This window comes from Cyphellophora attinorum (genome assembly GCF_001299255.1).
Source record: "Cyphellophora attinorum strain CBS 131958 chromosome Unknown Contig33, whole genome shotgun sequence".
NCBI classification, from domain to species: domain Eukaryota; kingdom Fungi; phylum Ascomycota; class Eurotiomycetes; order Chaetothyriales; family Cyphellophoraceae; genus Cyphellophora; species Cyphellophora attinorum.
This window is the reverse complement of record NW_017253261.1, coordinates 284,786-312,244: the sequence shown is the minus strand read 5'-3', so window position 1 is coordinate 312,244 and position 27,459 is coordinate 284,786. Positions and strand designations below refer to the sequence as shown.

Sequence of the window (27,459 nt, the reverse complement as noted above, 5' to 3'; positions counted from 1 at the left end):
ACTGTTGAGCCAGTGAAAGCAATCTTGTCCACGTCCAGGTGAGAAGCCAGTGCGTCTGCGGTGGCCCTTCAGTTTGGGGGAATTCAGCAGCAGTGTGCTCAGCCATACTGCAACTGCAGCACTCGTCGAGTTCTCCACGGCGCCCTCTTTAATCAGGGACTCCACGATGAGTCCCTCGAGTTCCTCGATCCCTCGATCCCTCGATCCCTCGGATGAGGCTGATCTCGTCGATGGCCCTGCAGTCTGTCTCATTACCCTCGTCAACAGTCACGATAAAGCTGGAATAAGACTCAAAGCTTTCACACATCGAAGAAATCGAAGATAATATCAAGCATCTGCGGCGACATCTATCGGGCTGAGGGCCAAGTGAGGGTAAAGCAGTGTAGCCAATGTGCATCGACAGCGAAGAGCAGGTGAACAAAAATTGAACGAGAAATACCTGAGGTACTACCATGCTGCTCTTGACTAGCTATGACGCTGCTAAATCCACCACTATTCTCGTCTTTCGCTTTTTCGACGGCCGCATACTGCTACGAGGATGCTTCCACTTACTTGTGGACACTATGACGGTGCTTGGTCTCTCCTTTGCCAGACTGTTGTCACCACCTCGTCCTCGAGAGACAGATGACTACCACAAGCAAGCTTCATTTGGGAGAATTCGGCGTACGATCTTAACTACTCAGCCTCGCTGGCGGGTAGAGGTACCAATAAAGCCACTGATGCTCCGGTCCCACACTAGATCAGTCGGCTGGAGTGCCTTCTGCTCTGGAGACCTCTGAGAGACGTAGAACCTGGGTACCTAGGTGGACTTGACGTGTCTGATTACTCACTCTGTGCTGATAACGCAGTCGCCTTTTCTCCAAAGTCCTCCCCGATGTCTCGTGGTGTTTGTGTACAAAGTACAGGACATCAGACACGTGGAGAGGGCCATTGAACCTGGGCAGACTTGAACTCTGTTCGTCCCCTAACCCCGGCCCCGCGTAATCTGCCCCACACGCTACCACGCTTGTCTCAGCAGTTTTGCTCCAATATTTTCTCTGCCCCTCAACATCGTTAGGTATCGAACAAGTAACTCGTATAAGACGATCTGGTACAGCGCCCACCGTGAATGACGCTCGCGGCGCCATGCCATTAATGCGAACATGCATGCCATGCGCGCCCTCGCAACGGCCCCTGTCAAGGCCTAGCTTTCCATTTCAACCTGAATCTGAAGTAGACTTCCACGACTGGGGATGAATTGGGATCCCCCAAAGTGATGACTTAGCAAGAGACGGTGCTCTGAAAGAGTCACTAGCTCGCATCGCTCTCCTGTGCGCGGTCATTCTTCAATGGCCGTCCTGCCAGCGCTTGAGTGCGCATTGTTTCGAGTGCGCACCAGGAGCAAGCTCTAACCATGTACCCCGAAGCTACCCCAACTTGAAGCTTGCGCTAACACGATAGAGAAATTGAGACCGACCGCCTCCAGAGCGGCTCGGCCATATTTTGCTAACACCTGAAATCATTGTCCCCAAGGAGTGCCCCACAGCCTCCAACACGAAGACCATGGGGCGAATGCGTCTAGATTCCTGGGGAAGGCAAAGCCAGCCCTCCTGAATATCGAGCTGATTGGTACCAGCTCTATGGACTGTCTGGGGTAGGTGGATGTCCTTAACCATCGAAGTCTAGGAGCTATCCAGGCAGGGCGATCGCATTAAAGATCTGCGAAGGCCCATGATCTCGGTGTCCAGGTGGTCAAGTCTTTTCATTACAGGACCTAGATCTTGCGTGTGCGTTGGCCCTTGGACACACCGAAGATTGGACTTCGGCCACTGCTAGTCTTAAGTCAAGACTATTCGAAGGCTTGGGTCACAACTTCCTTGAAGCTCAGATCGTCTGCACATATTCGCGACCTCGGCGATCACATCCGCCCAACATGCCTTTCCTCGGCATCCTCGAAGACAACAAGCTCCCACACGTCCCAGGAACGGTCATCCTGGAAGAGGCGGCTGCACATTCAGGCGAGATCACCGGAGGATTAAAGCATGGCACCGGACGAAACGCAAACGTTGTGCTCATCCCCCAGCCCTCAGACGACCCCAATGACCCCTTGAATTGGCCACAATGGAAGAAGCTGATGGTCCTCTCCGTCACGCTCAGCGGCTCCGTTCTATATGCGGCTGTGTGTTCAGCCATGCTGAATCCTGCATTCTTTCAGATCTCCGTTGAGCTGAACACAACCATCGCCGCCTTGATTTCGGCAACTGGCTACCAGACCCTGGTCGTCGGCGTCACTGGACCCATCTTCAGCGCTCTTGGTCGCAAGTATGGCAAGCGACCGATTTTCCTGTGGGCTTCACTCGTATGCCTCGTGGGCAATATCGTGGGCTCTGCACAGTACAGCTACAACGGCATCCTGATATCCCGTATCCTGCAAGGCTTCGCCATCGCACCATATGAGTCCCTGATCTTCGCCCTGATCTCCGACCTCTTCTTCGTCCACGAACGCGGCATCTATACCGCCGTGATCAACTTCGTCCTCGCCGGCATAAGCAATCTCACCGGCGTCGTCAGCGGCCCCATCGCCACCAACCTCGGCTGGCAATGGATCTACCACCTCTGCGTGATCCTCGGCGCCCTCCAAACTATCGCACAATACTTCTTCGCCCCGGAAACCTCCTACGTGCGCGACCGCCGCTACGAGATCGACGAGCGCATCAACGACGACCTAGAAGGTCTCGCCGAGCTCGAGCACAAGCGCGAGATCAACGCGACTCACCAAGAAGAAACAGGAGAGAAAGCCGTCTCTGCCTCAACCACAGAGAACCGCCTCGCAGCAACAACCTCCACCACGCCTCCCCCACCGAAAAAGACCTTCCGCCAAGAACTCGCCATCTTCAACGGCACCTTCTCCCGCGAGAACCTCTTCCAGCTCTTCATCGCGCCCTTCGCCGTTGTCACCAACCTCGCCGTCAGCTGGGTCGTTCTTGTCCCCAGTATGTTTGTGACGCTCTACGTCGTCATCGCCTTCGTCATGGCCCAAGTCTTCGCGCCACCACCGTACCTCCTCTCCCCGACCGCCATCGGCCTGCTCTCCTTGGGTCCCTTCGTCGGCGGCCTACTGGGCGCCATTGTCTTGGGAGCCATCTCCGACCCCCTGATCAGTGGTGCTCCCGCAAGAACAACGGCGTCTACGAGCCCGAATACCGGCTTTTGCGTCTTGGCTCGGCCTCGTCGCCGGCGCCGGCCTGCTGGGTTGGGGCACCATGGTCGCGGACGGCATCAGCCCCGTCGCATGCGCAGCCGTGCACGGCATTACCCTCTTCGGCATCATTGGTATCTGCATCGCAACAAACGCCTACATCATCGACGCATACCGCGCGATGACGGCCGAGGTGTTTATCGCGAACATGGCGGTGAAGAATCTCATGATCTATGGCTTCAGCTACTTTGTGAACGACTGGACAGCGAAGGTGGGGGTGAAGCATGCGTTTCATGTGTGGGGAGGCGTGGCGCTGGCGATCACGGCGACGACGCCCGTGTTGTACTTTTGGGGCAAGCGGTATAGGAGTTTTTGGGCGAGGAAGAATTTGTTGGCTAAGATGGGGATTGTTACGCATGAGGAGTAGGGGGGAACCGAGGCGATGCGGGAGTGGGGTTGTTGAGGATGGTGGGCTTGCAAGTGTAGAGGCATCAACGCGGAGGGTAGGTTGGTCGCAAGGGTCATGATGGTGTGGGCAGTAGCAGAAGCGTTGTAATACGAGCTAGCAGAGGATCGCTCATGCGTTGTGTACGGGCTAGCAAATCATCGTGGCATTACAACCCGGGCCTTTCGTGCTTTCTTGCGCCCACGGGCGGCGATGCTGTCTCTCTGCGCATAGGCATGGGTTGGTCATTTACCATTTGACGATCTCTGCTCAGTCTTGCTCTTCATAGGCCTTCCTCGAGATCAGCCAACCTGGCTAACGCTGTCCTCTGGACGCACCTCCCCAGCCCTCACTTTCAACCTCTGGATGTCCCGCATCCTCCCAATCACCGTCTGCGCATCCCTCCCATTTCCCGCCCCTCTGTGACCAGTACGTAGGCCACTGATGCCAGTACGAGCGCTGACGAACGTGTCCGCATCGTCGTCACCTATCTTCCTCGTTGTGTCTAGCCTGCCTCGCGCCCGAGAAATACTGCCGCCGTCTGCAGTCCAGGTCGCCGCTCGCGACGGTGGGAGCGGGTGGGCTGCTTCCGAAGGCGGGCGTGCTGTCGTCGTGGAAGCTTTACTACGGGTCTTGCTGGTGGATCTGACATCTCCTCTCTCAAAATTCTGCGGTTGGATATCTTTAGCCGATGACGGGCCATACGATTGTCTTGTGGTAACGTGTAGGACAGTCTCATAGCCGTTCTCGGAGTAACCGCTGTCGTGGCGCTGATGTTTGCTGCGTGATTCCGAACGGCTGCGAACACCACTACGCGAGTTGTTGGATGCATGATGATCGGCGGCGTCGCGGGTCTTTGATCGGGACGACCGGGTGGGAAGAGGTGGTACAGCAGCCGCACTTGTAGTAACAGGTCCGCGATACGCTGACGGTGGAGGCGGTGCGTCTATGAGTCTCTGCTTGGTCCTGCGCGATGATTGAACTGTAGATGTAGATGAAGGCGGCGAGGGACCGAGTCCCGAGTCGAAGCTGCCTCTGCGACGGCGGTGTTGGTCTGGTTTGGCGGTGGTGGTTGAGTCATTGTCTTGGAGAGCGATGTAGTGGTCGTGGTCTCGGCTGCTGTCCCGGCCACGGGTTAGGTGAGAGGGAATGGTGGCGCTGCGTGCTATTCTTGGTCGGTCATCGTGCAAATGGCGATCGTTGGCAGATCTAGCATTCGGAGGCGAGGACGAGGAGCTTCTGGAGGTCAGGGCGTAGGCCATAGCAGCGCCGGCGGCCACACCAAATAAGGTGCCGACGACGGCATTAGATGGATCGCCGGCCTTGGCAAAGGCATCCTTGTTGTGTACTTGAGTTGAAGGGGTGCTGGTCGCTGGAGCGGAGGGGCTAGATTTCAGATTCGGGCGTACAGAGCTGACGAGTTGTCTGGCAACATCAGCGGCAGAACGAGCCTGTGCGAGAACGATGTCGAAGGCGTCGCCTTGCCTCGATCCGACCTGTGATCCCTGAGCGCCTTCGGAGCGTTCGGGCGTCACATCCTCTCGAGGTGTTGGTCTCGTCGAGGGCGTTCGGGAGACTACCGATCGGGCCTTGCTAGGCTACGCCTTGATACCACAGAGCATATTTCGGTCCTGAGTTGTGCTGCTCCGGCATCTAGGGCAGGTCTGTGGACGGCTTCAATGCTGTTTCCGTCGAAGTCAACAACAGCCGCCGAGTAATAGCCGCTCGAATCCCTCAAGCACGGCGCCCCGAGGGTGGTCCCGCCAGCTCGCTGTGCTGCTGAGAAGAACTCTTGCACAGCTTGCCGTGACGCAGCTGGGAAGGCGACATGAGCGGCCCCGGCAGGCACCGAGGCTGTCGCTTGTGTCAGCCAGAAGTCCGGATGTATTGAGGTGTCTCTGGGACCAAATGCTATTGTGGTACTGCAGGCTTGACCACGGTAAATATAGCCTAGAGGTTGGAGGGCGGAGAGGAAGAATGAGGTCGACTGCCCTAATTGCGAGACTGTAAGGGTGATGGAAGATGGCATATCAGTGGTCTTGTGTCTCTGGCAATGGGTGGCAACAGGAAAATCGTTCAGGTATATGGCATCGTTTTGTGTAACCCGTCGTTCTTTGGGTCTGGGGGACTGGAGGCCTCCGGGCGAGGACTGGCACCTCTGTGGCAGCAACTCAGCAGTCTAGACTCTGGTGCACGGTTCTTTCTTGCTGACCACGGGATGTGATGGAGGTATGTAGTGTGACCTTGGCGTTGTTGTGAGGCTCAAGCAAATGAAGCGTCGGTGATGGTGGGACAAGCCCTACGAAGGTCGATGAGAGCAGTGGCTGTCTGGTTTATGAGTTGTCGCTGCGAAAATTGTACTCACGTAACGATCTCAGATCGCACGAATGTTCGGCGAAGGCCGTGAGTGCAGACGGCAGTGATGGGCACACTCACAGGTGAAGATCACCAGACGGGAAGAGGCGAAAGGAAGGAAGCGAGAAACCTACCTGCTGACTCGGGGGATTCCCTGTGACCTGAAAGAACGATATGTGAAGGCACGAGCAGGCAACAAGCATCAGCTGGTGCCCAATACTGGAGTCCAAGGTACAGGTCCTGTCAATTTGGCGCATGAGACAGCGCTGGTCTGCCGCCTGGAAGGTGAGGCGACAAAGCCGCGCCTGCCGTTGCAAATGGTACGAATCGAAGGTACCGTTTCTGGGGCGCCACAAAGAAGAAAGCCTCCATGTCTGGGAGCGGGTAGGATTCAAGTACGGTGTCGTCGAGGACCTTGATTTGTTTGGAGGTCGTTGTGGAATTTGGTGGAGGGTGTGTGGTTGGCGGAACGGAGCGTAACGTTGGGCAGCAACCTAGGAATCCCAAGCAAAATCGACTCCAGCTCGCCAATAGGCGGTCAGCGCTTGTGCCATTGGCTGAAGAAGCAGAATTTACCCTGCCACGATACGAGTCGGTCTGAAAGACGGAGAATTGGGATGCACGATGATGCTTGGATCTACGTGTGTGCTTTTTGGTGGACATGAAGCAGATCTCATTAATGCTTTGCGAATGCCATCCTGCGCCAGATGCTATGCATTTATGACCTTAGATCCCTCCTAGATGATCCTGATTCCCTGGTGATGCTGGGCGGTAGACACGTTGAGTGCCTACCAGACGTTTCGACGAATGAAATTTTCGTCATTGAGATATTGTTGAACCACGAGTGTCTTGTTGTAAAACAGTGCTGATCCAACGCCCCCAATGCCGAGCGGCAGGATACTCCCGAGACTGAGCTTCGATGTTATGATCTCAGCCGTCCCAGGAGTCCGCCAGAGAAGAAGGAAATGGTGTTAGAAGGAATTCATACCTAGATGATGTTCCACACATCTTCTGCAGCATGGCAGAATTTGCTACATGCCACGCTGGCGCTGAGACTGTAGTTGCTGATTGAGATGGCATCGTCTTTGAAGGCATCGGCGAAGTCGTCGCGACCTTTGGCCATTGCACCGACGAAGACGCATATGCTCTCGTCGGCCGACAAGTCTGCGATGTAGTCTCTGACTCGAACAACTTCGGCGTCAAAGGAGAGCGTGACCTTGCGGCAGTTCGGGGGCAGGTGATCAGTGATGGGGTTCTTGATGACCTTGAGCAGCTTCTCCTGTGAATTCACAGACCTAATGGAAAGTTTGTGAAGCAGCTGCACCATCAAGCCCGCGAACCGCTTGAATGTTCGAGGTATGCGGACGGATGGGCTGACCTCAATCAGTGTGCCCTTAGCGGTGTGAATGTATATCTGAAGCCTGCCAGCTTTGTTGATGGGTGAGTCCAGGAGCGTAAGAAGACACTGTGACCCGTGGTTAGTTGTTCCAGGCTGCTGTGTGTGTAGATCTCAAACCTGGTGGGTAATGTCAGGCCGAGCCTCGCTGATGTCTCTGCCCATCTTCCGCATGATGCCTATATGCTCGTCGCTGTTCAGCAGCGAGAATTTTTCGTCTTTCGAGCCTGGCTTTGCACTGTGGGACGCTCTGTATGTCTCAAGACTGGCGTGGGAGAGAACAACGATCAGCTTTGTGTGCTCTTGTCGTTGCTGGGGATTGGGAAATGCTGCTCGGCCACCAGACGTGGTAGTTCGGGGGGCGGGAGAGATTGTGCTCCTGCTTGGGTCAGCTTGAAGAGTCATATGTCCGTTCATCTCACATACTAGACAACTTCCGCTTGAGAGGGTTCGCCATGTTGCTTGTTGGCAGCGATGCGGTGTGAATGATGCGGTCAGACTGGTGATAGCGGGCAAAATCGAATGTGCTAATGGTGTCTGTTATGGAATGTTTCCTGAGGTACGAACGCAAGGACAGACGATAATTTCAGTGGTCAGCCTCAGCTGTTCTCATCGGAATGAGTCTGTGCGGAAAAACTCGTTCAGTCAAAGTCCCCCGCACTCGGCGAACAGCTGCCCGTCAACCGGCCTAGCATTGTGGTGATTGCGTGCCCAGCCGCCTTTGAGGAGGACTCTACTACCTACCTAGGTACCTAATAAGGTAGCTAAGTGGCCCTTGGTCCCTAAAACGAGGCCTGTAGCGGCGCACAGATCATGTGTCAATCATGCCGGATACATATACATCTATTGAAATAAGGCACTAATTGCGATGTGCTCAATCTTGCAAACTAAATGACATGAATCTAACTTCTGAGCTCACGTGTCACCGATCGTCCTTCGTGGCCATGAACCATCGCAGTTTGCCAATAGGCACAGTATGTGTCTCCTGACCCGATCTTATGATCCAGTCTCTCAGCTTATCTTCGCCCACTGCCTCCCTCATCAGTGTCCGCACTTCCGCAGGCGTCCGTGTCCGCAGACATGATATATACCCGTCAAAGACCCACACGAATGGCACACAAGGCACCAGGTAGGTGAAGACGAGTCGGCCGGGCGAGTTGTAGAAGTAGATCGGCGCCAGGATGACGATGGCCAGCGGCCACAGGAGGCTGACCATAATGAATGATAGGAAGTTGCGGGCTTGTAGCTCGAAGATACTAAGCGCATGCTGTTAGATGGTGTTCTTCAGACTCAGGATGGGATTATTTTTACCAGAACCCATCACCCGTCTCAACAGCATCCTTGAGCACCCGTCTCGCCATATCATCGTCAAAATGGTGAAACGCAAGACTAAACAGCCTCATAATCTTCTTACCCTTCTTCTGCTTCCCGTGCCCATTCATGCTCTTGTCCTCACCCAGCAACACAGACCGCCCAGGCGCACCCGTAGCATCAACCTTCTCCTCGACGTAATCCAACTTCCCACTCTCGCTCTTCTTACACCACCCTTGCCATGCCGGCACATTTGGCTCGATGTCGGTCATCACGAACTGCACCTCTTCCTTGTTCTGCTTTCTGAGTATTTGATTCACGTGCTTCTCGAAGAACGGCGTGGGTCCGCCGGAGCCGGAGCAGAAGTCAATGAAGCGTAGTCACTGATGTTCTTGCCGAGCTGAGTGGTAAGGATGGAGGCTGCGAGTGCGCAGGGCGCGACACGTTGGATGATTGGGAGGCATACTGTCCAGCCTAGGGTCAGGTAGTCTTGTACGTAGCCGCGGAGGAGGGGTGGCCACCTTGGGAAGAGTGTTAGCTTTTGAACGGATTGGAGTGTGGTCTTGCGCGGGTCAGGGTAGAAGGAATAGGCAGGGTCGTGATTAGTTCGTGTTGCGAGATCATAGTGGGCGCCCAAGTGCAGGGCGCATGAGGGACTCTCGACGGGAACAAAGGCGGGCTTTGCAGCGACAGACGTATCATTATATTCCCAGTCATAGTATGCCAGATGGCTCGCAGTGACTGCTGATGGATTGACAGTGTAGACGGCAGCATAGATGGTGGACAGGAAGAAGATAGAGTCGCTTACCAAGACTGGTCGTTGATCTCGTAGAAATGTATTCTCGGCAACCACGGCCGCTCATCTTCACTTCCCCGATGGGCATCGGGGAGCTTGAGATTGTCCTTGTTCAAGCTCGTCATTCTCCCTTGATGTTCGGGTATTGTGTTCGTTCTTTGCTTCGCCGCCATGATTTGAGTCGGCGGAGTACTTCATACAAAGCGAATCCACGAGGAAATAGTGAATGTCTTGAGTGTGGAGCAGCGACTACTGTGACGCGTCTTGAATTCATCATCTATGATCTATATTCCGAGTCGGACGATGTTATCGTCCTTACATTCTACCAGTCGTTTGAGCATCGTGTTACCTCTTTCCATTTCCGAAGATACTCTGCACAAGTTCGCCACTCCTCGTCGCAATGATGGAGAGCAACGAGTCTGCCAAGCCGTGACTGGACTCATTGGCACCTTGGAGCCAGATGCCAACGTCAGCTTCTACCATAGATCGATCTAGGCCGAGACTGTAGTCTCGGTTGGGTGTCCAGCTACCATCCTTCGAGCTGTTGATCTCCTGGCAAGCTTCCAGCATTGCGATATGTTGGTCTCGCTTATAGCCTGTTGCTAGAATGACGGCATCGAAAGAAGCATTCTCTTCGTTCTTCCCATCACCGCTGTCCAGTCGACGAAGTGCCAGGCTGATCTTCTGATCAGCACCCTCTTCACTAACACCAACAACATCTCGCGATGGCAGGATTTGATGTTGCCATTTGCTTCGGTCTGGCTCTTCAATGCTTTGAGTATACATGCTCTCGTAGATGTGCTCCAAGAGCGGCAACCGAACAACACTGTAATTGGTTGCTCTGTTCTTCTTGATCGCCTCGTCACGCTGGTGTCGGTCAGCATGGTAGAATGTGTCGACTGCGGAAGGATCGAAGACTTCGTTGACGAATGGCGAGTCGTCGCTCGGCCGCAATGCCGTATCTCGCATGATCAAGCGTGTCGAAGCATTGGGATACCGCGTATGAAGGTCATTAAAGACTTCTGCGGCACTCTGCCCACTGCCAACCACAGCAACTGAGTATGCCTTGTCGGCATCTGGAGGATCGAACCGATCTTGGTGAGATACTCTGATGTATGGAGTATGCGGTGGTTGTGCTTCTGAAATATGGCCGGTCTGCTTTGGTAGCCGCCCACCGCAATGACTACGTTCTTGCTAATGCGCTTCGATGTGTGGCCGGTTCGGCAATTTCGAGACTCAATCTCGAGGCGATCGTATTTCTGTCCTGTCACGTATCTGATGGGCCTCACGCTTGTCACTTCCTCGGAGTAATCAACAGAGCTTTCGAAATGATTTGCGGCCCAGCGCATGTAACGCTCAAACTCCAGACGAGAAGGCAGAAAGGTGCTGAGGTTGGTGAACTGAACCAGCCTCTGCTCTTCCTTGAGATAGTTTAGAAATGTGAAATAGCTGCGAGGATCTCGCAAAGTAGCGAGGTCCTTGATGAAGGATATCTGCATCTTCGCTCCTGGTAACAGCATGCCAGGATGCCAGGAAAAATTCGACTGCTTCTCGAGGAAGCGTACTCTCTGACGAATGGTAGTTTCGGAGCCCGCATTCCCGGTTGTGTCGGATCCGTACATATCATTGAGGGCAACGGCGATGCCCAAGCCAGCCGGACCAAAGCCGATGCAGACCAGGTCGTTCATTTCATTGCGTTCTGTAGGAGACAACGGTGGTGTCAAGGCGTTTGCTTGATGGCCGGGCTTCTGGGAAGATCTCTCTAATGACGGATTGTGCACTTCATCACCGCCTGCCGAATTTGTTTGGACCATTTCCGAGTCGCGGCTCTCATATAGAAACATGGGAGCACTGTTATCAATTCGAATCTGCTCTGATATTAGTCCTGGTGCCATCTGAGCGCTGGGGCCGAGCGTCTCCATCGAACAGCTGCGAAGACGAGGCTTCAAAGACAAGACTGGGAGCAAGATCACGGTAGGAGTGATCTACGACGTTCGCGGAGAAGGAAGATGAGAAGCATGAGCGTGTAGCAGCGTCCCAGGTGTCGTAACACTGCTGGGACCAACATCGTTGCATAGCTCCGCGATTTCGCATGCATCGCTTCTGCTCTCGACAAGGTTCTCTTCAGGAGCTCCGATGAACACACGAAAGAGATCCATATCTCACCACAAAATGAGTAACCGCTCCCACAGAGAGTGGTCTGACTGGACGAAGTCGTCGGCTTGTAATGTGATTGACGTCGGCCAAGCTGATCAGATTGATTAGATTAAAATTTTCCTGACCAGGGAGGGCGCTGTAAGAGTGTCGCTCACCAATCAGCAGGGTTGTGGTGGGGGAATGGTAGGTTCGACCTGACACGTCCAGCACCGCGTTTGTGGTAGCCTTCCTGCGAAAATCTTCCCAGATCGGCCGAGGAAAGCGCTATCGGAGAGGGCTTGTGACCTTGGAGTCGACGGTCTTTCGTTGTAGCGATATGCGACTATGACCGAGATGAAGTCAAGGAGACCTGTTGCTCACGAGAAGAGCAGAAATTTCTATGATGCAAGCCATAAGGTTTGGATGAAGACTTCCTCTATTGGATCTTGATACTCGGTGCTGACCTGAACATCCATCGTTTGGCTTGTGTTTTGCCATACTCCGTTGGCAATTCACTCCCATGCAAGAACATGCCACGATCGTTCATTCGTCTTTGATTTCTTCATTCTTCTGACGCGTTCATAGCGGGCGGTACCGTAGTATACGAGATCGTGTCGGGCATACGAGACGTCGATTACCGAGCGACATGGCGAGTACGGTCCCCAGACTGGGATGAAGCGGAACGTGTAGAGTAAGTCGGTCATTGGCACCGACTTCATCACGACCCTTGAGTACGACGGCGAAGATGGCGACGACCAACGGCTTCGCCGCACAAGGCTTGGCTGTTCTCAATGCGCATCGTCGAATTTTACCTGGACCACAGCTATTGCACGAGCTAATAGCTCAAAACAACGGTGAAGATCCTGCTATCGAATTTCTACTGGCCAAGGACGTCCTCTGCAGGCTATCGTACCGCGATTTCCGGACCTTAAGTCGACAACTCACCCAACAGATCCTCGAGGTGCTTGGACCTGACAGCGGCCCATCGGTGGTACCAGTTGTAATACCACAGTCTCCGGAACTTTACTTGGCATGGAGAGGTGTTCTGCAAGCAGGCCACTGTATCTGTCCGGTCAGTGCAGATGTGCCTCCTGAACGACTGAAGTTCATTTTGACCGACGTTGGAGCTCAACTCATCATACACGACGCCTCTAGCTCACAGCTCGTGGATTGCGTCAAAGGAGGAGTCAAGAGCCTTGCCATATCGCTGGAGTCGCTTCGAACTGGTCACAGCTCCCAGGAAAGGGACAGTTCAGACGGCGTCCCTAACCGAGTGATCGAGCCTGGAAGTCCAGCGTACATCATGTACACCTCTGGCTCAACTGGACTGCCGAAAGGCGTCCCCGTATCGCACATGTCGGCGACACAGTCCATCCTCGCCCACGATGAGCATATCCCGACTTTCAAGCGATTCCTTCAGTTCGCCTCACCCACATTTGATGTGTCGATCTTTGAGATCTTCTTTCCATTCTTCCGAGGTGCAACTTTAGTTAGCAGAGTACGAGAAACAATGCTTGGAGATCTGCCTGGTACTATCAATGTGCTCAAAGCTGATGCTGCTGAGCTCACGCCGACGGTGGCTAGCACGCTTTTAAGAACTCGAAGCGCGACACCTAAGCTGAAGATGCTCCTGACTATTGGCGAAATGCTGAACACACAAGTCATCCAAGAGTTCGGCGGAGACAAGAACAAGGCAAGCATACTTTATGCTATGTATGGGCCAACTGAGGCTGCCATCCACTGTACAATCGCCCCACGCTTGTCGTCTGCAGCTTCGGTGAGACAAATTGGACAACCGCTTTCCACAGTCTCAGCATTTGTGCTGAAAAAAGATTCGGGCGCAAACACGTTCCACATTGCTAGGCGGGATGAGGAGGGCGAGCTTGCCATCGCAGGCCAGCTCGCTGATGGGTACCTTAATCGCGACGAGCAGACAAGAGAGGCTTTCATAGACCTTCCTGGCCACGGCAGGGTCTACAGAACAGGCGATCAAGCTGTATGCCGGAGCCAAGACGAGCTCGAGATCCTCGGGCGCATCGCAGGTGGTCAGGTAAAGCTTCGCGGTCAGCGCGTTGAACTCGGCGAGATTGAAGAAGTCGCGTCAAGGGCGAGCGGTGTGGCACAGGCCATTGCAAGCGTCGTTGAAGAATCACTGATCTTGTCTTGTTATGCAGAGCAAGATATCAAAGCTGATTCGATCTCGGACATCTGCAAAGCATGGCTGCCTCCGTTCATGCGCCCGACGGAAATAGTCCTTCATCATTCGCCTCTGCCAACGCTTCCCTCAGGCAAAGTCGACCGTAAGGGCATTGCGGATGGTCTGCTTCGCCGAAGCCCTGAACACAACACTGGAGATATGACATTCGAATCAGAGACAGAAGCTACCATTGCACAGGTTGTCAGCAGATACTTGCGGAGAAACGTTGGTCGAGACGATGATCTCTGGCGCTGCGGACTGGACTCGCTTCGAGCAATCCGGATAGCGTCGGAGCTGCGTGGCCGCTTCCCGCCGATCGGTGTTGCTATTGTCCTGCGCTGTGCGAGTGTGAAGGAGATCGCAGATGTGCTCTGTTCAGGGAGCACAGACACGCAAAATGGCTATCACGACAGACTGATCGAAGACAGTGACGCCTGGAAAGGCATTCAGCAAGGTGCCCTCGAGGATCTCAGCCAGGAAGACAGCCGCGGCGTAGAGTTCGTGTCTCCATGTACCCCGATGCAACTGGGAATGCTTGCAGAAACAGTATTGAAGCCGGACCTGAATTTCAATCGCATTCAGCTCCAGCTGCGTGCGGGTACAGATTTCCGGCAATTGCAACATGCCTTTCAAAAGTTGGCCCAAGCCAGGAGCATATTGCGCTCTGGCTTCCTATCCACTCATGACGAACGCATGCCTTTCGTCCAGGTCAGATGGACTACGCTCGAGGCCCATGAGCTCAATCTTGCACGTCCATTCCAGATTCTTCCCGACACTGCTGGCAACAAGTCCGGTGCAAATGTCCTCATACATCACGCGCTTTATGACGGATGGTCGTGGGACCTCCTAATAAATGATCTGAACCGATTGCTAAACCATGAGCAGCTGCGCACTCGTACGCCTTTCGAGGCTGTCAGCCGGTCCCTAAGACATCGTCTGCCAAAGGCACTGGGAAATGCGAGCCTCGAGTACTGGAGGGATCTGTTGACAGACACGTCAACAGCTCCATTTCCGTCGCTGGTCGCATCCACACCTTCTTCGCCAGCACATCATACTATACAGCGCAGCCTAGATGTCAAGGCGAATGACTTGAGGAAGCTGTCTACGGATCTGCGCATTACTCGACAAGCGATTCTACAAGCATCCTGGGCCATTCTCTTATCGTGCTACGCCGATAGCGAAGACATTGTCTTCGGGACGGTCATATCTGGTCGACACGCGGGCATCCCAGGCATCGAGGAGACGATCGGTCCATGTTTGGCCACAATCCCGACAAGACTCGACTTGAGTAAGGTTGCGACGGTGACAGATCTGCTCAATTACGTCCAGCGGCAGAATCTTGAAAGCCTTGATTGTTATGATACGCCGCTTCGTGATATTCAAAAACAGTCTGGGTTAGACCCAGCTCAGAGACTTTTCGATACTCTGGTCGTCTGGCAGGAACAGGCAGACGTCGAGCCGCGCGCCAACCAGCTGGTCTGGACAAGCGACGGAGAAGATTGCCTGGACTATGCTGTAGTCCTGGAGGTCGAAGTACTTGACGAGGCTTGTAATCTGAAGCTGACCTACGACAACGGGCTCGTCCCACAGGAACAAGCTGTCGTGCTGACAGAACAACTTAATGCAATTATGAGCCGTATGCTGAGCCAGCCGAGTTGTCTGCTTCAAGATCTCTGGTCCGTACACGCCGATCAAGTGTTGTCACTGGTCAATCCGACTTTCCAAGCTTATACAGGAGGCGTTGACCTGGTCCAGCCACTGGAAACGATGGCAAATGACTATCCAGAGCGGGTTGCCCTCAGATTCGTTTCCGACTTTGACCCAATGAGCCGGAGGCTGACAGCTACGGAAGTGACGTACTCAGATCTTGTGCAGAAAGCATCGAACGTGGCCACGCAACTCGTCCGATCTTGCTCGATTGCAGAAGACGATCTGGTTTGCATCATCGCCCACAAATCCATAGAGCTCTATGTTGCAATTCTGGCCGCTGTCTGTGCTGGCGCAGGCTATATGTGTGTCAATCCCGAGACTCCACGAACGCGTATGCAGCAGATCCTCGATCAGGCCAAGCCTGCTGTCGTGTTGACTGGCCAACACATTTCAGTGGAAGGACTAGATTGCAGGCAACTAGAGATCATGACGCTGGTCAAGCAGCATCCCAAGGGTCATCCAGAAGCAGAAGTCCGCCCACACGGCGATGCTCTTGCATACGCCGTGTTCACTTCCGGCACTACGGGGGTTCCAAAAGGCATTCTTATGACGAGAAGAAATCTAATGAGCCACATCAACCATCTCCGGTCAGTCTACCCTCATGAGTCTCACACGGACTCTTTACTACAGGCATGTTCTCCAGCTTTCGATGTTTCGGTGTTCGAGATATTCTGGACCTGGCATATGGGTATGACTTTAGTTGCCGCCTCCAACGACGTGCTCTTCCGGGATCTACAGCGCTTCATCGACGCGGCGGGAGTCACGCACCTGAGCATGACACCTACCGTGGCCGCCCTCGTTGACTCGGATAAAGTGCCCAAGCTGAAAATGCTGGTCACTGCTGGTGAGCCGATGAACTCGAAAGTGTTCAGTCAATGGGCTGGGCGTGGGCTCTACCAAGGCTACGGCCCGAGTGAGACGACGAATATCTGCAACGTTCGACCTGAAGTTGCGCAGGGTGACGCTCCAAATAATGTCGGTGTCGCGTTCAGCAACACATCCATGTTCGTCTGCCGCCGGCTCGCGCACGACAGAGCCTCGACTGATGTACCGCTCATCCTAAGCGACTTCAAACCTGTTCCCCGGGGTGCAACAGGCGAGATTTGGATCGGTGGAGATCAAGTCGGAAGAGGTTATATCGATCCAGTGCTGACCGCTCATTCATTCTTGATGCATCCGGATTATGGCTGGCTGTATCGTTCTGGCGACATCGGCCGTGTGCTAGCCGACGACACATTCGTGATCCTTGGGCGCGAAGACGACCAAGCCAAATTGAGAGGGCAACGTATTGAGCTCGGGGAAATCAACACGACCCTCTTGCAGGTCGAAGGTGTGGTCGATGCCCTGACCATAATCCATAAAGCACAGGACGGCGAGAGGCTTGTGACATTCGTTGCACATAACGACAGAAATGGTTTCAAGAAGAGCCACTCTGCTGCTCGGCACCTCTTTGACGTTCTCAGCGATCGCCTACCTGCCTACATGATTCCAGACATTATCATGCCGATGCGAGCGTTGCTTTTGACGGCGCAAGGCAAAGTTGATAAGAAGAGAATGGTCAGTGGATTCGAAGGTCTCAGCAAGAGCGAACAAGATCAACATCGTCGAGATTCATCCGGCACTACGGACACCGAGCCCCTGACCTCCCAAGATCGCAGCATAGCGCATGCTCTGGCAGTCACACTCAAAATTTCACCAGAGTCAATCCGTCGAGAAACATCATTCTATTCTCTTGGTCTGGATTCTCTGAGCGTGATCAGGTTTGGGAAGAACCTGAGAGCAGAGGGGCTGCCCATGCTGGACGTGTCGACGATATTGAAGAACTCATCAATCAAAAAGCTCTCGAGGGTAACGTCGCAGACGCATCACAAGCAGAGCTCCTCCGGGCATGTCGGCTGGAAGCATCTTGCACAAGTCGAGTCGGTCAAGCAGCTGCGTGAACAGCTTTCCGACAACGGTTGTACGATTGAGAAAGTGCTGCCGTGTACAAGCTTGCAAGTTTCGATGTTGTCGGCGTCCAGTAATGGGACCAATACGTCGTACCGCAATCGTCTTACATTCAAGATCAAAGGTGACCTCGCGAAAGTCAAAAGTGCATGGCTACACGTAATGCAGCGACAGCAATTGTTACGCACTGTCTTTGTCGAACAGGACGACCCAGGAATGCCTTATCTGCAGGTTGTGCTGAAAGATGTGCCGCTGCAGTTGATGGACCAGGAGCAGGACAGGAATGTCCCTCTATCTCCCACGGAGACCTGGTCTCACATGCAAGTCGGGCGGTTGAACGAGGCTAATATCATGACACTGGACGTTCACCACGCTCTATATGATGCCGAAGGCATGAAGGTGCTGTTACGGGAGGTCGAAGCTTGCTACAACTCGCAAGAACTAGAACCTGTAGTACACTTCGACCTGTACTTACAGCACGTGGAGAGCGTCGACACATCAGCAGCTGCCGCGTTCTGGCGGCCGCGACTGAATGGTATCCAACCGACACGACTGGCGGATTTATTGATGCCCTCAGCTCGCGCTGCTGCGCGGAACGGAGGTTTCGCTGGAAGACAGTCGAGCGTGCGACTAGCAGAACTGAAAGAACAAACGCGAAAGCAATCTGTAACGATCTTGGCGTATCTCCAAGCAGCGGTCGCTCAGATGCTCAAACAGTACTCACAGACAGATGATGTGACTTTCGGGAATGTTCACAGCGGAAGGAGCATTCCAGTCGATGGTGTTGACCGCATTGCCGGGCCATGCTTCAACACTCTGCCAATACACGCCCGTGACCTGCGTAACAGCACCAACGGTGCCCTGCTGCGAATGCTGCATCAAGAGAACGTGGAGATGATGCAATTCCAGACCACAAGTCTTCGTGCACTTCAACGAGAGTATAGCTCAGATGGCAGACCATTGTTCGATTTCCTTCTTCTGTTCCAGCAAAGTCAGCTGGAGCTAGATGACCGCATCTGGGAGCTGTCGGAGGAGCAAGGCGACATGGACTTCCCGTTCATCCTTGAAGTTGTTACTCCAGAGACTTCGGGTACGTTGTGCCTGTCTCTGCATTCCACCGTGGTGGGTGACGCAGTACTTGTAGAAATGCTGTCAACACTCGACGGGTTGTTGACCCACTGTGTCCGCTATCCCGAAGCATTAATACAAAGCAACTCAGAAGCGCGATGGTTCATTCGTCGACGTGACGAGATCAGTGAAAAACGTGGTGCGATACCGTCTACATCGGCAGCAAACAGCCATCCGACGCTGTCTGATATTCAGCAACAAGTCGGCGAGCTCATGCTGACACTCGCGCGGAATCCAGCGCAGGATGTCCAAGAGCTCAGTCCCGCAACGACTATCTTCAAGCTCGGTCTTGACAGCATCAGTGCAGTCCAGTTGGCATCGAAGCTGCGCTCAGCGGGTTACGGCATTACCTCGAGCGACATATTGGAATTTCCAAGTCTCGGTGAGATTGCTTCCTTCTGCATAAACACTCCATCGAGAGGGGCCAGTGAAAGCGAAGTTGAGCAGATAAGCCTAGCAGACTTCTCCGAAAAACACACGGCGATGGTCTCTGATCGATGCAAGGACCAAACCTCCAAGATAAGTGCTGTCCGGCCGTGTACGCCGTTGCAGTGTGGCATGTTGTCACAGTACATTCAGTCGTCTGGCAGATTGTACTACAACACAATGAAGTTCAGAATGGACAGTGATGTAAGTCTCTCGGATATGCGATCGGCTTGGGAAGCCGCTACGAATGAGCACGAGGTGCTCCGTTCTGGCTTCGTTGAATGTGACGACCCCATCTGCGGCTATCTAATGGTGACCTACGAGCATTTCCAGCCGCAAATTGTGGTAAAAGCGAACGACGACGCGAACGCCAATATGGTCGACTCACAAGGAGACCTTTCAATGCCTCCTTGGCGTGTCAGCCTTGACGAGGACTCACGCACAGTCGAATTGAGCATGCTTCATGCGCTGTACGATGCCAAGTCTCTCGATCACATCCTGACAAGCGTGGTTCGCGCATACTTGGGTCGTTCAAGCGAGCCGGTTGTGGCCGTAGGATCAATTGATGCCGTCTTGCCCCTTTTCCTCGAGAGCAGTAAGTCTCCGGCAGCGGCGGCATTCTGGAAACGATCAGAAAATGCAATCGAGCCTACGAAATTTCCCGATCTTAACATCCACAAGCAGCTTGATAACCACTTCGAAGTTATAGAAGATCGCCTTCCCAAGAGCCTGACAGATGTCAATGAGGCATGTGCCGGACTGGAATGTACGCTACAGGTAGTGTGCCAGGCCGCATGGTCCCGACTGCTTTCTGAATACACTGGCCAGGATCGAGTCACGTTCGGCCTGTTGCTGTCAGGTCGCGACTTTGGAGACGAACGTGACGATATCGTCTTCCCATGCATCAACACACTACCCTGTACCGTGGAAAAGAGCCCCGACAGGCAACAAATGATTCGGAATCTAGCTAGCACTACCTCTGGCCTCCTCAGGAATCAGCGGACCCCGCTGTCATCAATCAAGAGATGGCAGGATGTCGATGGCGAAGCATTCGATGCTTTACTCGTTGTACAAAAATACGAGTCGCAACAACCTAGTAACGTGCCGTGGCAGGTCATTGAGGAACAAGCCAATGCCGAATATAGCGTGTCTATCGAAATCATTCCGGACGAGTCATTGAATGTTCTATCTCTTCGTTTGACTGCTGCGCAACGAGTATTGCCTGAGGAAGCATCAAGTACTCTACTAAAGGAATTTGAGCAGGAGTTGCTCAGTGTACTCGGACTTGCAGCTGGCCATGAAGAGCATCACGCAGTCCTACAAGCCAAGGAAGATCTACTAAAGACAAACATTACTTTCCTGCATCAATTTGTCGAAGAGAGCGCGCGGAAGCACCCGGACTCGCCAGCGTTGGAATTTGTGACCGCCTTTGACGAGACCAGTCCGATCAAAAACACGTGGAGCTATGCACATCTAAACAGTGAGGGTAATCGTGTGGCAAACGCTTTGCTCAAAAATGGTGCTGCGACGGGCGATCTGGTGGCCACGTGCTTCGACAAGTGCCCAGAAGCGTCATTTGCCATTCTAGGTGTTTTGAAGGCTGGTTGCGCCTACGTTGCCATTGATCCAAGCGCACCTGCAGATCGAAAGCACTTCATACTCGAGGATTCCGGTTGCAAAATTGTGCTGACTACTGCCAATCTTGCTCCTGATTTTGAGAAGGCAGGAGTGTCGTGCATTTTAGCCGACGATGCAGCTATGCTGCAGATGATGTCTAGCCAGAGCCCTATACTTACACGCCCGCTCCATTCGCAGGACACCTGCTACTGTCTGTACACTTCTGGCACAACCGGAACACCAAAGGGCTGCCTTATCAGCCACCAAAGCGCGGTCCAGGCAATGCTCTCCTTTCAACGCATCTTCAAAGGCCATTGGACTGCTGAATCTCGCTGGCTGCAATTCGCTTCCTTCCACTTCGATGTCAGCGTTCTTGAGCAGTACTGGAGCTGGAGTGTTGGCATCATTATGGTCACAGCGCCTCGCGACCTGATTCTTGAAGATCTACCTGGTTTCCTTCGGCGGGCTGAGATCACGCATCTGGATCTCACGCCCAGCTTAGCCCGGCTCATCTCTCCAGAAGAGGTCCCAAGCCTTTGCAGCGGCGTCTTCATTGTTGGCGGTGAACAGCTTAGCAAGATATTATTGACACATGGGGCGATGCCGGTTGCTTGTACAACTTCTACGGACCAAGCGAGGTCACAATTGGATGCACTGTGCATCCACGCGTCAAGAAGGGGACCAAGCCGACCAACATTGGTTGGCTTTGGGACAACGTTGGCGCGCGAGTGCTCAAGCCCGACAGTCAAGACCCAGTGCTACGTGGTGCGGTGGGTGAACTATGTCTGACAGGCGTCCTCGTGGGCAAAGGCTACCTCAACAGACCAGATCTGACGCGGTCAAAGTTTGCGATTCTGCGTGATGGAACACGCGCATACCGAACGGGCGATCTGGTCCGACTGCTGCATGATGATAGCTTCGAGTTTCTGGGTCGGATCGATGACCAGGTCAAGTTGCGTGGTCAGAGACTGGAGATCGGCGAAATCAACCAAGTTGTCAAGGCTAGCTCGCTGAGAATCCAAGAAGTTGCGACCATGGTATTGAAGCATCCGAAGCAAGCCAAGGAGCAACTGATTACGTTCTTCTCCACCAATCGCCCCAAGAGAGGAACTAGTGCCACCGTAATCGCGGACGATGGTGCAGCAGCACTTGCAACGACGATCCGAAAGCACTGCTCAAGCAAATTGCCGGCATATATGGTACCTTCTAGTCTGCTGCGGGTTTCGAATATTCCGCTGTCAGCGAACAACAAAATCGAGATGAAGATGCTGAAAGCACTGTACGAGAGCCTGGACGATGGTACAATGCAACAGCAGAGCATGGCTCAGGCGCAGTTATCTGGAAGTGATCACGCGACGTTCCAAATCGTTGCTGTTGTCATCGAGCGACGTCTACGTCTCGAACCCAGCTCTGTCAAGCCGTCATCGCGACTCTTCGAGCTTGGTCTTGATTCAATCTCAGCCATTGGCCTCTCACGAGCTCTCAAAGATGAAGGCTTCGAGCACTGCAGTATTCAAGCTGTTATGCGCAGTTCTCTGGTCGCCGACCTCGTGCATGTGCTCAACGTTGGCGGCGAATCAGACGCGGAAAAGACGAGGCTGACCGAGGCCAAGAACGCCATCGCCCGGTTTGCCAGAACGCACCGCCAGACTGTTATTGATAGCCTTCACGTTGACGCGGTAGCGATTGAGGACATCAGTCCTTGCACGCCGCTCCAGGAAGGAATGATATCTAGGGTTGTCAACAGTAGCAGCAGAGATACCACCTACTTCAACGAATGTGTAATGAATTTACAGCACAACGTGTCAGTCGAGCGACTTGAAGCCGCGTGGCGGGCAGTCGAGGCGGCTTTCTCGATACTGAGGACGTATTTTGTGCCGACTAAGGATGGGTACGCTCAGGTTGTCCTCAAGCGCGGCTCTAAGCCGCAATACTCTCCGACAGGCGCGTTGAGCGATGAGCGTCTGGGGTGGATCAGCGGCGCCAAACGCTTCGGACCCTTTCGTCCATGGACACTCGAGCACAGAGAGCAAGATCGCCGCCGGAGCATGGCCTTCGAAATCTTTCACGGCCTTTATGATGGCATCTCCTTAGATCTCCTATTAGAACAGGTTGTCAGGATCTATGAGACCCAGTCTGCCACAAAGTGTCAGAAGTCCAAGTTCTACGAGCTTCTGCCTTATGGTCCGCTCAGCATATCGACGAGCAGCGAATCATTCTGGAGACAGACTCTACAAAGCACGTCCATGCTCGGGTTGTCCGAGCTGGATGCTGAGGATCGTCAGAGCACGACCGTGACCTTCTCATCAAATGCTCGGCTCGGTGACATCGGGACTCTCTGCAAGACTCTGGACGTGACCTCTCCAGCAGTCTTTCATGCTGCGTGGCTTCTTTGTCTACAAGCGCGGTACGCGACCAACCCGACCATAGGTGTGGTGGTCTCTGGTCGGTCAATTGCACATGCGGATGCTGAGACGGCCATTGGCCCGATGTTCAACACAATACCCAGCAGCGTTGAAGTATCGGCGACCGCAGCTACGACCAATGATCTCATCAAGGCATGTCATAAGTTCAACATGGACGTGCTTCCATATCAACATACATCTCTCCGACAGATTGCAAAGTGGATGGGCTTAAACACTAAAGGCATCTTTGATAGCTTGTTCGTTTTCTTGCGAGAGCGTGACGAGGCGTATCAGACGATTTGTGGGAATTGGTACCATCCGCCGCTCAGCCCGACTACCCGATGAATCTCGAGGTCGAACAACACAAGGACGGCAGCTTCCATGTGGCGCTTGTGTGTCGGGGCGAATATCTGCGGCAAAGCGACTGTGATGATCTTGGACAGTCGTACATGGATCTACTTGGCAAGATCATGAAGGGAGCACAGCTGAACCTGCCAGAAGTGTTCAAGGCCGAAGCTCAGCAAGATGTCCCGTCATCTACACCAAAGAGCGAACATGCATCGTTGACGTCTAAACCAAGTACCGAATCATGGTCGGAGACAACTGGACTCATACGCCAGGCGATCGCAGATGTTGCGGTGGTTGACATCGAGAACCTAGCACTGCATCAGCCTACCATCTTCGAGCTAGGGCTGGACAGTATCGACGCAATGAAAATAGCAACGCGACTCAAGCACGTTGGCATCAAAGTCAACGTCAGTGCGATCATGCGGACGCCGACCATAGCAGGCATTGCCGCCACTGTCCAAGACAGTGAAGGAACCGAGGAGCCCGAATCCAGCATGCTCAGCACGACAAAGCAAGCTACTTTCCGCGACGTTGTTGCCGCCCATGGGATCGATGCGAGCGATGTGGAGGTCGTCCTACCTCTCACCAGCATGCAACAGGGGCTTTTGCTCGACTTTGAGAAGTACTACAACATCACAGTCTTCAAGATGTCAGCAGACCTTAATCTCGGCACATTGAGCGAAGCCTGGAATTGTATCGCTGCAGAATTACCAGTCCTGCGAACCGAATTTCTTGCTGTCGAGAATGGCAACCGCGACGAACCATTCCTACAAACAGTGCATCGCAAGCCTACCGCTGTCATTCGGTCCGAATTTGAAGCTGAAGTTGACCAAATCGTAGCCAGCACGAGACGCGAGGCCAGCAACCGCGGCGTTCGCACCCCTGTGGTGCAAGTGGCACTGGTTGGGAAGGACGATCACAAGAGAATGGTGGTAGGACTGCCCCATGCCGCGTACGATGGATGGTCTATTCAACTTGTCTACCAGAGTCTGATGAGATCTTACGAGAATCTACTCAAAGGCAATTCCCGCGCGGATATCTCTGAAACCACAGCTTCATACAAGCAGCATGTGTCGGCTGTGCTGTCGTACGCCCGAAGTGAGAAAGCGAAGCAGTTCTGGGATCGAGCTGTCCTAGATACTCGCCAGACTCTATTCCCGAAAGCCGCCAGCGAACAGCAGAAGCCTGCACAGACGAGTCATCGGTCTTCCGGAGTGTCTCTGTCAGAGGTGTACAAGTTCTGCAAAGCCAGCGGGACTACTCTACAGTCTCTCGGCTTAGCTGCTTGGTCATTGACTCTCGCGAAGAGACTTCAGAGTTCACGTGTGTGCTTTGGCCTCGTTCTTTCCGGTCGCACAAGTCAAGGTTCCGAAGACTTGATTTATCCAACCTTTAACACAGTCATCTTCAGCATTGGCATCGATCCGAGCAGCACAGGCCGGGCGATCATCCGGCGAGTCCATCAGACTGCAATGGACGTGTCGGATCACCAACACTACCCGCTGAAAGACTCCTTGAAGACCGCCCGCGAGAGTCTAGGCTGTACCGAACTGTTCAATACGTTGTTCACTTACCAGAAGACACCAGGGGCGGAATCTTCGGACGAGCCTCTGTTGGAGGTTGTCGAACTTGGTGATCAGCCAAAGGAACCACCATATGCTGTCAACATTGAGCTGGAAGCAAAGCATGGTCAGCTGCTCTGGACTCTAGCGAGCCAGTCAGGCGTGTTCAGTACCAATGAAGCTGAGGAATGCATGCAGCACTTGGACGAGGTCCTACACCGATTGGTAGAGCGCCCAGAAGAGCCTGTGCACGGCAGAGATGACCTGCCGTTCGACCTTCGAGCAGAGCGTGCAGAAGTACCTTCTGCTCAAGATACAGAAAGCCAAACAGACTTCTCGACGCCTTCCCACAATCTCACGCAGATCGAATTGAGTGTCAGAGGCGTACTCGCAGAGGTCTCCAGAAGTGATACGTCGGCTATTGGGAAGAATACCAACCTCTTCAATCTGGGTCTCGACAGCATTAGTGCAATCAAGCTTGCGTCGCTGTTGAAGAAGCGAGGTCTGAAGCTTCCCATCAGCAGGATACTCGAAGGACAGACTGTCGAGGGGATTGCCGCAGCAATAGAAGCAGTCCGACAGAATGATGCCATGCCCGGACCTGCGACTGCGGACACTTCGCAACACGACCCCGTCGAGCAGTACCTACCACACCTCGAGCGGTGTGGTTTGAAGAGGGAAGATATCGAGAATGTGCTTCCGACCACGGCTGGACAGCAGTACATGCTCGATGTCTGGCAGAAATCTCATGGCAGGCTATTCTGTCCTTCCTTCTGGTTCGAGGTGGGTAGCAGCGTCAGGGAAGGTGGCATCAGCCATGCATTTGAGACACTGATGGAAGCAACTCCCGCTTTGCGCACAAGTTTCGCTATTCGCTCAGGCACCCAAAGCATTGACGAGATCGTTCAAGTTGTTCTCACCTCAAAATTCGCCCAAGCGAACCGCGACTCGTTGCCTTGGAGATACCAGATCCTACACAACGCGTCAACAGGAAGAAGACTCGTCACTCTGACAATCCACCATGCGCTCTACGATGCCGTCAGCATGCACATTGTCGCCAACCAGCTCAACCGACTGTGCGCCGGCCTGACTGTGGCGCCGCAGAATAGCGAGCTTGCATCGTTCGTCAGGGCCACAAGGGTGCTGAACAAGGAAGTCAAGGCCCGCCAACGCAAGTTCTGGACTGCATACCTGGATTCTCAAGCACTAATCCTGCCAAGTCCCGTTCAATTCCAGAATGCTCAGCGACCACGCATGAAGCAGTTCGAACCAGGTCTCACGCCGACACAGACTCTCAAGAATCGCCTACGAGCGAATGGAGTAAGCCTCCAGGCGCTCTTCTTCGCGATTGTTGGACAGGTATACCATGCCGATATGCACAAGAACCAGCAACTCGACGCCCCGGCGACAAATGCAGCTGGGTCAACGGCAGGCAAGGCGGTCGTGATTGGCATCTACCTCTCGCTTCGCAACCTCGACATTCCAGATCTTACAACTTTGGCCGCGCCAACCGTCAACATTGTGCCGCTCCGCATACCGATCATCGACAGTGGCTCTGGCAGTGATGCTGGGCCGAACAAGATCTGGGATGTAGCATGTCAGGTTCAGCAAGATTTGGCGCTCATCAGCAAGGCAGAGCACTGTGGTGTGAGCTTGCAAGAAATCTGGGAGTGGACTGACGAGAAAGTACGACTGGGTTGTGTGGTGAATTTCCTGGCCGACATGGAGCACGATGATGTCGAAAAAGGTGGCGATGGCAGATCGGCCGAAGAAGTGGTAAAGCACGCTTCTCGAGACTTCATCGAGAGCTTCGACAGTGCCGATCGCGATGTTACGAACCACGTTGCACCGCCGCCGTCACCGTTCATCGACAGAGGAGGTTCTAAGTTAACAGATATGCCCTGGTGCGTACCCTCGATTGACATAGAAGCCAAGGTGGTAAGAGAGGAAGGCTCAGATCGAGACGAGGAATTGGGTGTTGGCATCTTCGGGCAGGAAGATGTTCTGCAAGGTGAAAAAGGGGTGAAGTGGTGGCTTGGGGAGATCAAGCGGTCGCTGTTGGAGCCAGTAGGGGTGGACTGAGCGCAGGATTGGGGCGAATGATTTAATGGCTGAGGGAGTTATGTTTTGCTTTTGCTTTTCCATTATAGCTTATTCATGTCGATATGCGTTCTCAACAGTATTGCGCGTCTCCAGTATTGCAGAGCTCTTGCTGGAACGCTGAGTGCTGCCGTTGCCATACGAGCCACCCTGGTGTTTCTCTGCCTTTGTGCCCGTGTCGATTGAGGCCTTGTGGTTAGTCGACGCGAACCACGAGGTTGGCCTGATGGCAGGCTCTGTCGGCTCATCAAGCTCGCCTCCGAAATATCAGGCCCGAGTCATACGGTATTTCATCACCGCACTGTTGAACAGGAGGCTTAGGCTTGCCGCCAACCCCTCTAGGCTCTTCAAAGCGGATGAAGCGGAGGTCTGGCAACGGCCTGTCGACACGTGTGGTGAGAC

General features: G+C 53.7%; 7 protein-coding genes across 7 annotated transcripts; 3 read left to right on the top strand and 4 right to left on the bottom strand.

Moving 5' to 3' along the window:
• Positions 1-1,912: 1,912 nt before the first annotated feature.
• AB675_8975 (putative MFS-type transporter) lies at positions 1,913-3,605 on the top strand (the record flags this gene model as incomplete). Its single annotated transcript, XM_018149469.1, has 2 exons — positions 1,913-3,077; positions 3,142-3,605. 2 exons carry the CDS (start codon positions 1,913-1,915, stop codon positions 3,603-3,605), a joined length of 1,629 nt encoding a protein of 542 aa, XP_017996072.1.
• Positions 3,606-3,925: 320 nt separating this feature from the next.
• Positions 3,926-5,652, bottom strand: AB675_8974 (uncharacterized protein; the record flags this gene model as incomplete). Its single annotated transcript, XM_018149468.1, has 2 exons — positions 3,926-5,161; positions 5,236-5,652. The coding sequence occupies 2 exons, from the start codon at positions 5,650-5,652 to the stop codon at positions 3,926-3,928; spliced, it is 1,653 nt and encodes a 550-aa protein (XP_017996155.1).
• Positions 5,653-6,966: 1,314 nt separating this feature from the next.
• AB675_8973 (Ribosomal RNA small subunit methyltransferase NEP1) lies at positions 6,967-7,831 on the bottom strand (the record flags this gene model as incomplete). The annotated part of the gene is made up of 3 exons (XM_018149467.1): positions 6,967-7,443; positions 7,495-7,753; positions 7,797-7,831. 3 exons carry the CDS (start codon positions 7,829-7,831, stop codon positions 6,967-6,969), a joined length of 771 nt encoding a protein of 256 aa, XP_017996170.1.
• Positions 7,832-8,296: 465 nt separating this feature from the next.
• On the bottom strand, positions 8,297-8,957 carry AB675_8972 (uncharacterized protein; the record flags this gene model as incomplete). The annotated part of the gene is made up of 2 exons (XM_018149466.1): positions 8,297-8,630; positions 8,686-8,957. 2 exons carry the CDS (start codon positions 8,955-8,957, stop codon positions 8,297-8,299), a joined length of 606 nt encoding a protein of 201 aa, XP_017996122.1.
• An 869-nt stretch (positions 8,958-9,826) lies between these two features.
• On the bottom strand, positions 9,827-11,376 carry AB675_8971 (L-ornithine N(5)-monooxygenase; the record flags this gene model as incomplete). The annotated part of the gene is made up of 2 exons (XM_018149465.1): positions 9,827-10,536; positions 10,572-11,376. 2 exons carry the CDS (start codon positions 11,374-11,376, stop codon positions 9,827-9,829), a joined length of 1,515 nt encoding a protein of 504 aa, XP_017996139.1.
• Positions 11,377-12,362: 986 nt separating this feature from the next.
• On the top strand, positions 12,363-23,392 carry AB675_8970 (Hydroxamate-type ferrichrome siderophore peptide synthetase; the record flags this gene model as incomplete). The annotated part of the gene is made up of 2 exons (XM_018149464.1): positions 12,363-21,167; positions 21,218-23,392. 2 exons carry the CDS (start codon positions 12,363-12,365, stop codon positions 23,390-23,392), a joined length of 10,980 nt encoding a protein of 3,659 aa, XP_017996092.1.
• Positions 23,393-23,496: 104 nt separating this feature from the next.
• Positions 23,497-27,039, top strand: AB675_8969 (Nonribosomal peptide synthetase 2; the record flags this gene model as incomplete). Its single annotated transcript, XM_018149462.1, has 1 exon — positions 23,497-27,039. One exon carries the CDS (start codon positions 23,497-23,499, stop codon positions 27,037-27,039), a length of 3,543 nt encoding a protein of 1,180 aa, XP_017996128.1.
• Positions 27,040-27,459: the final 420 nt, after the last annotated feature.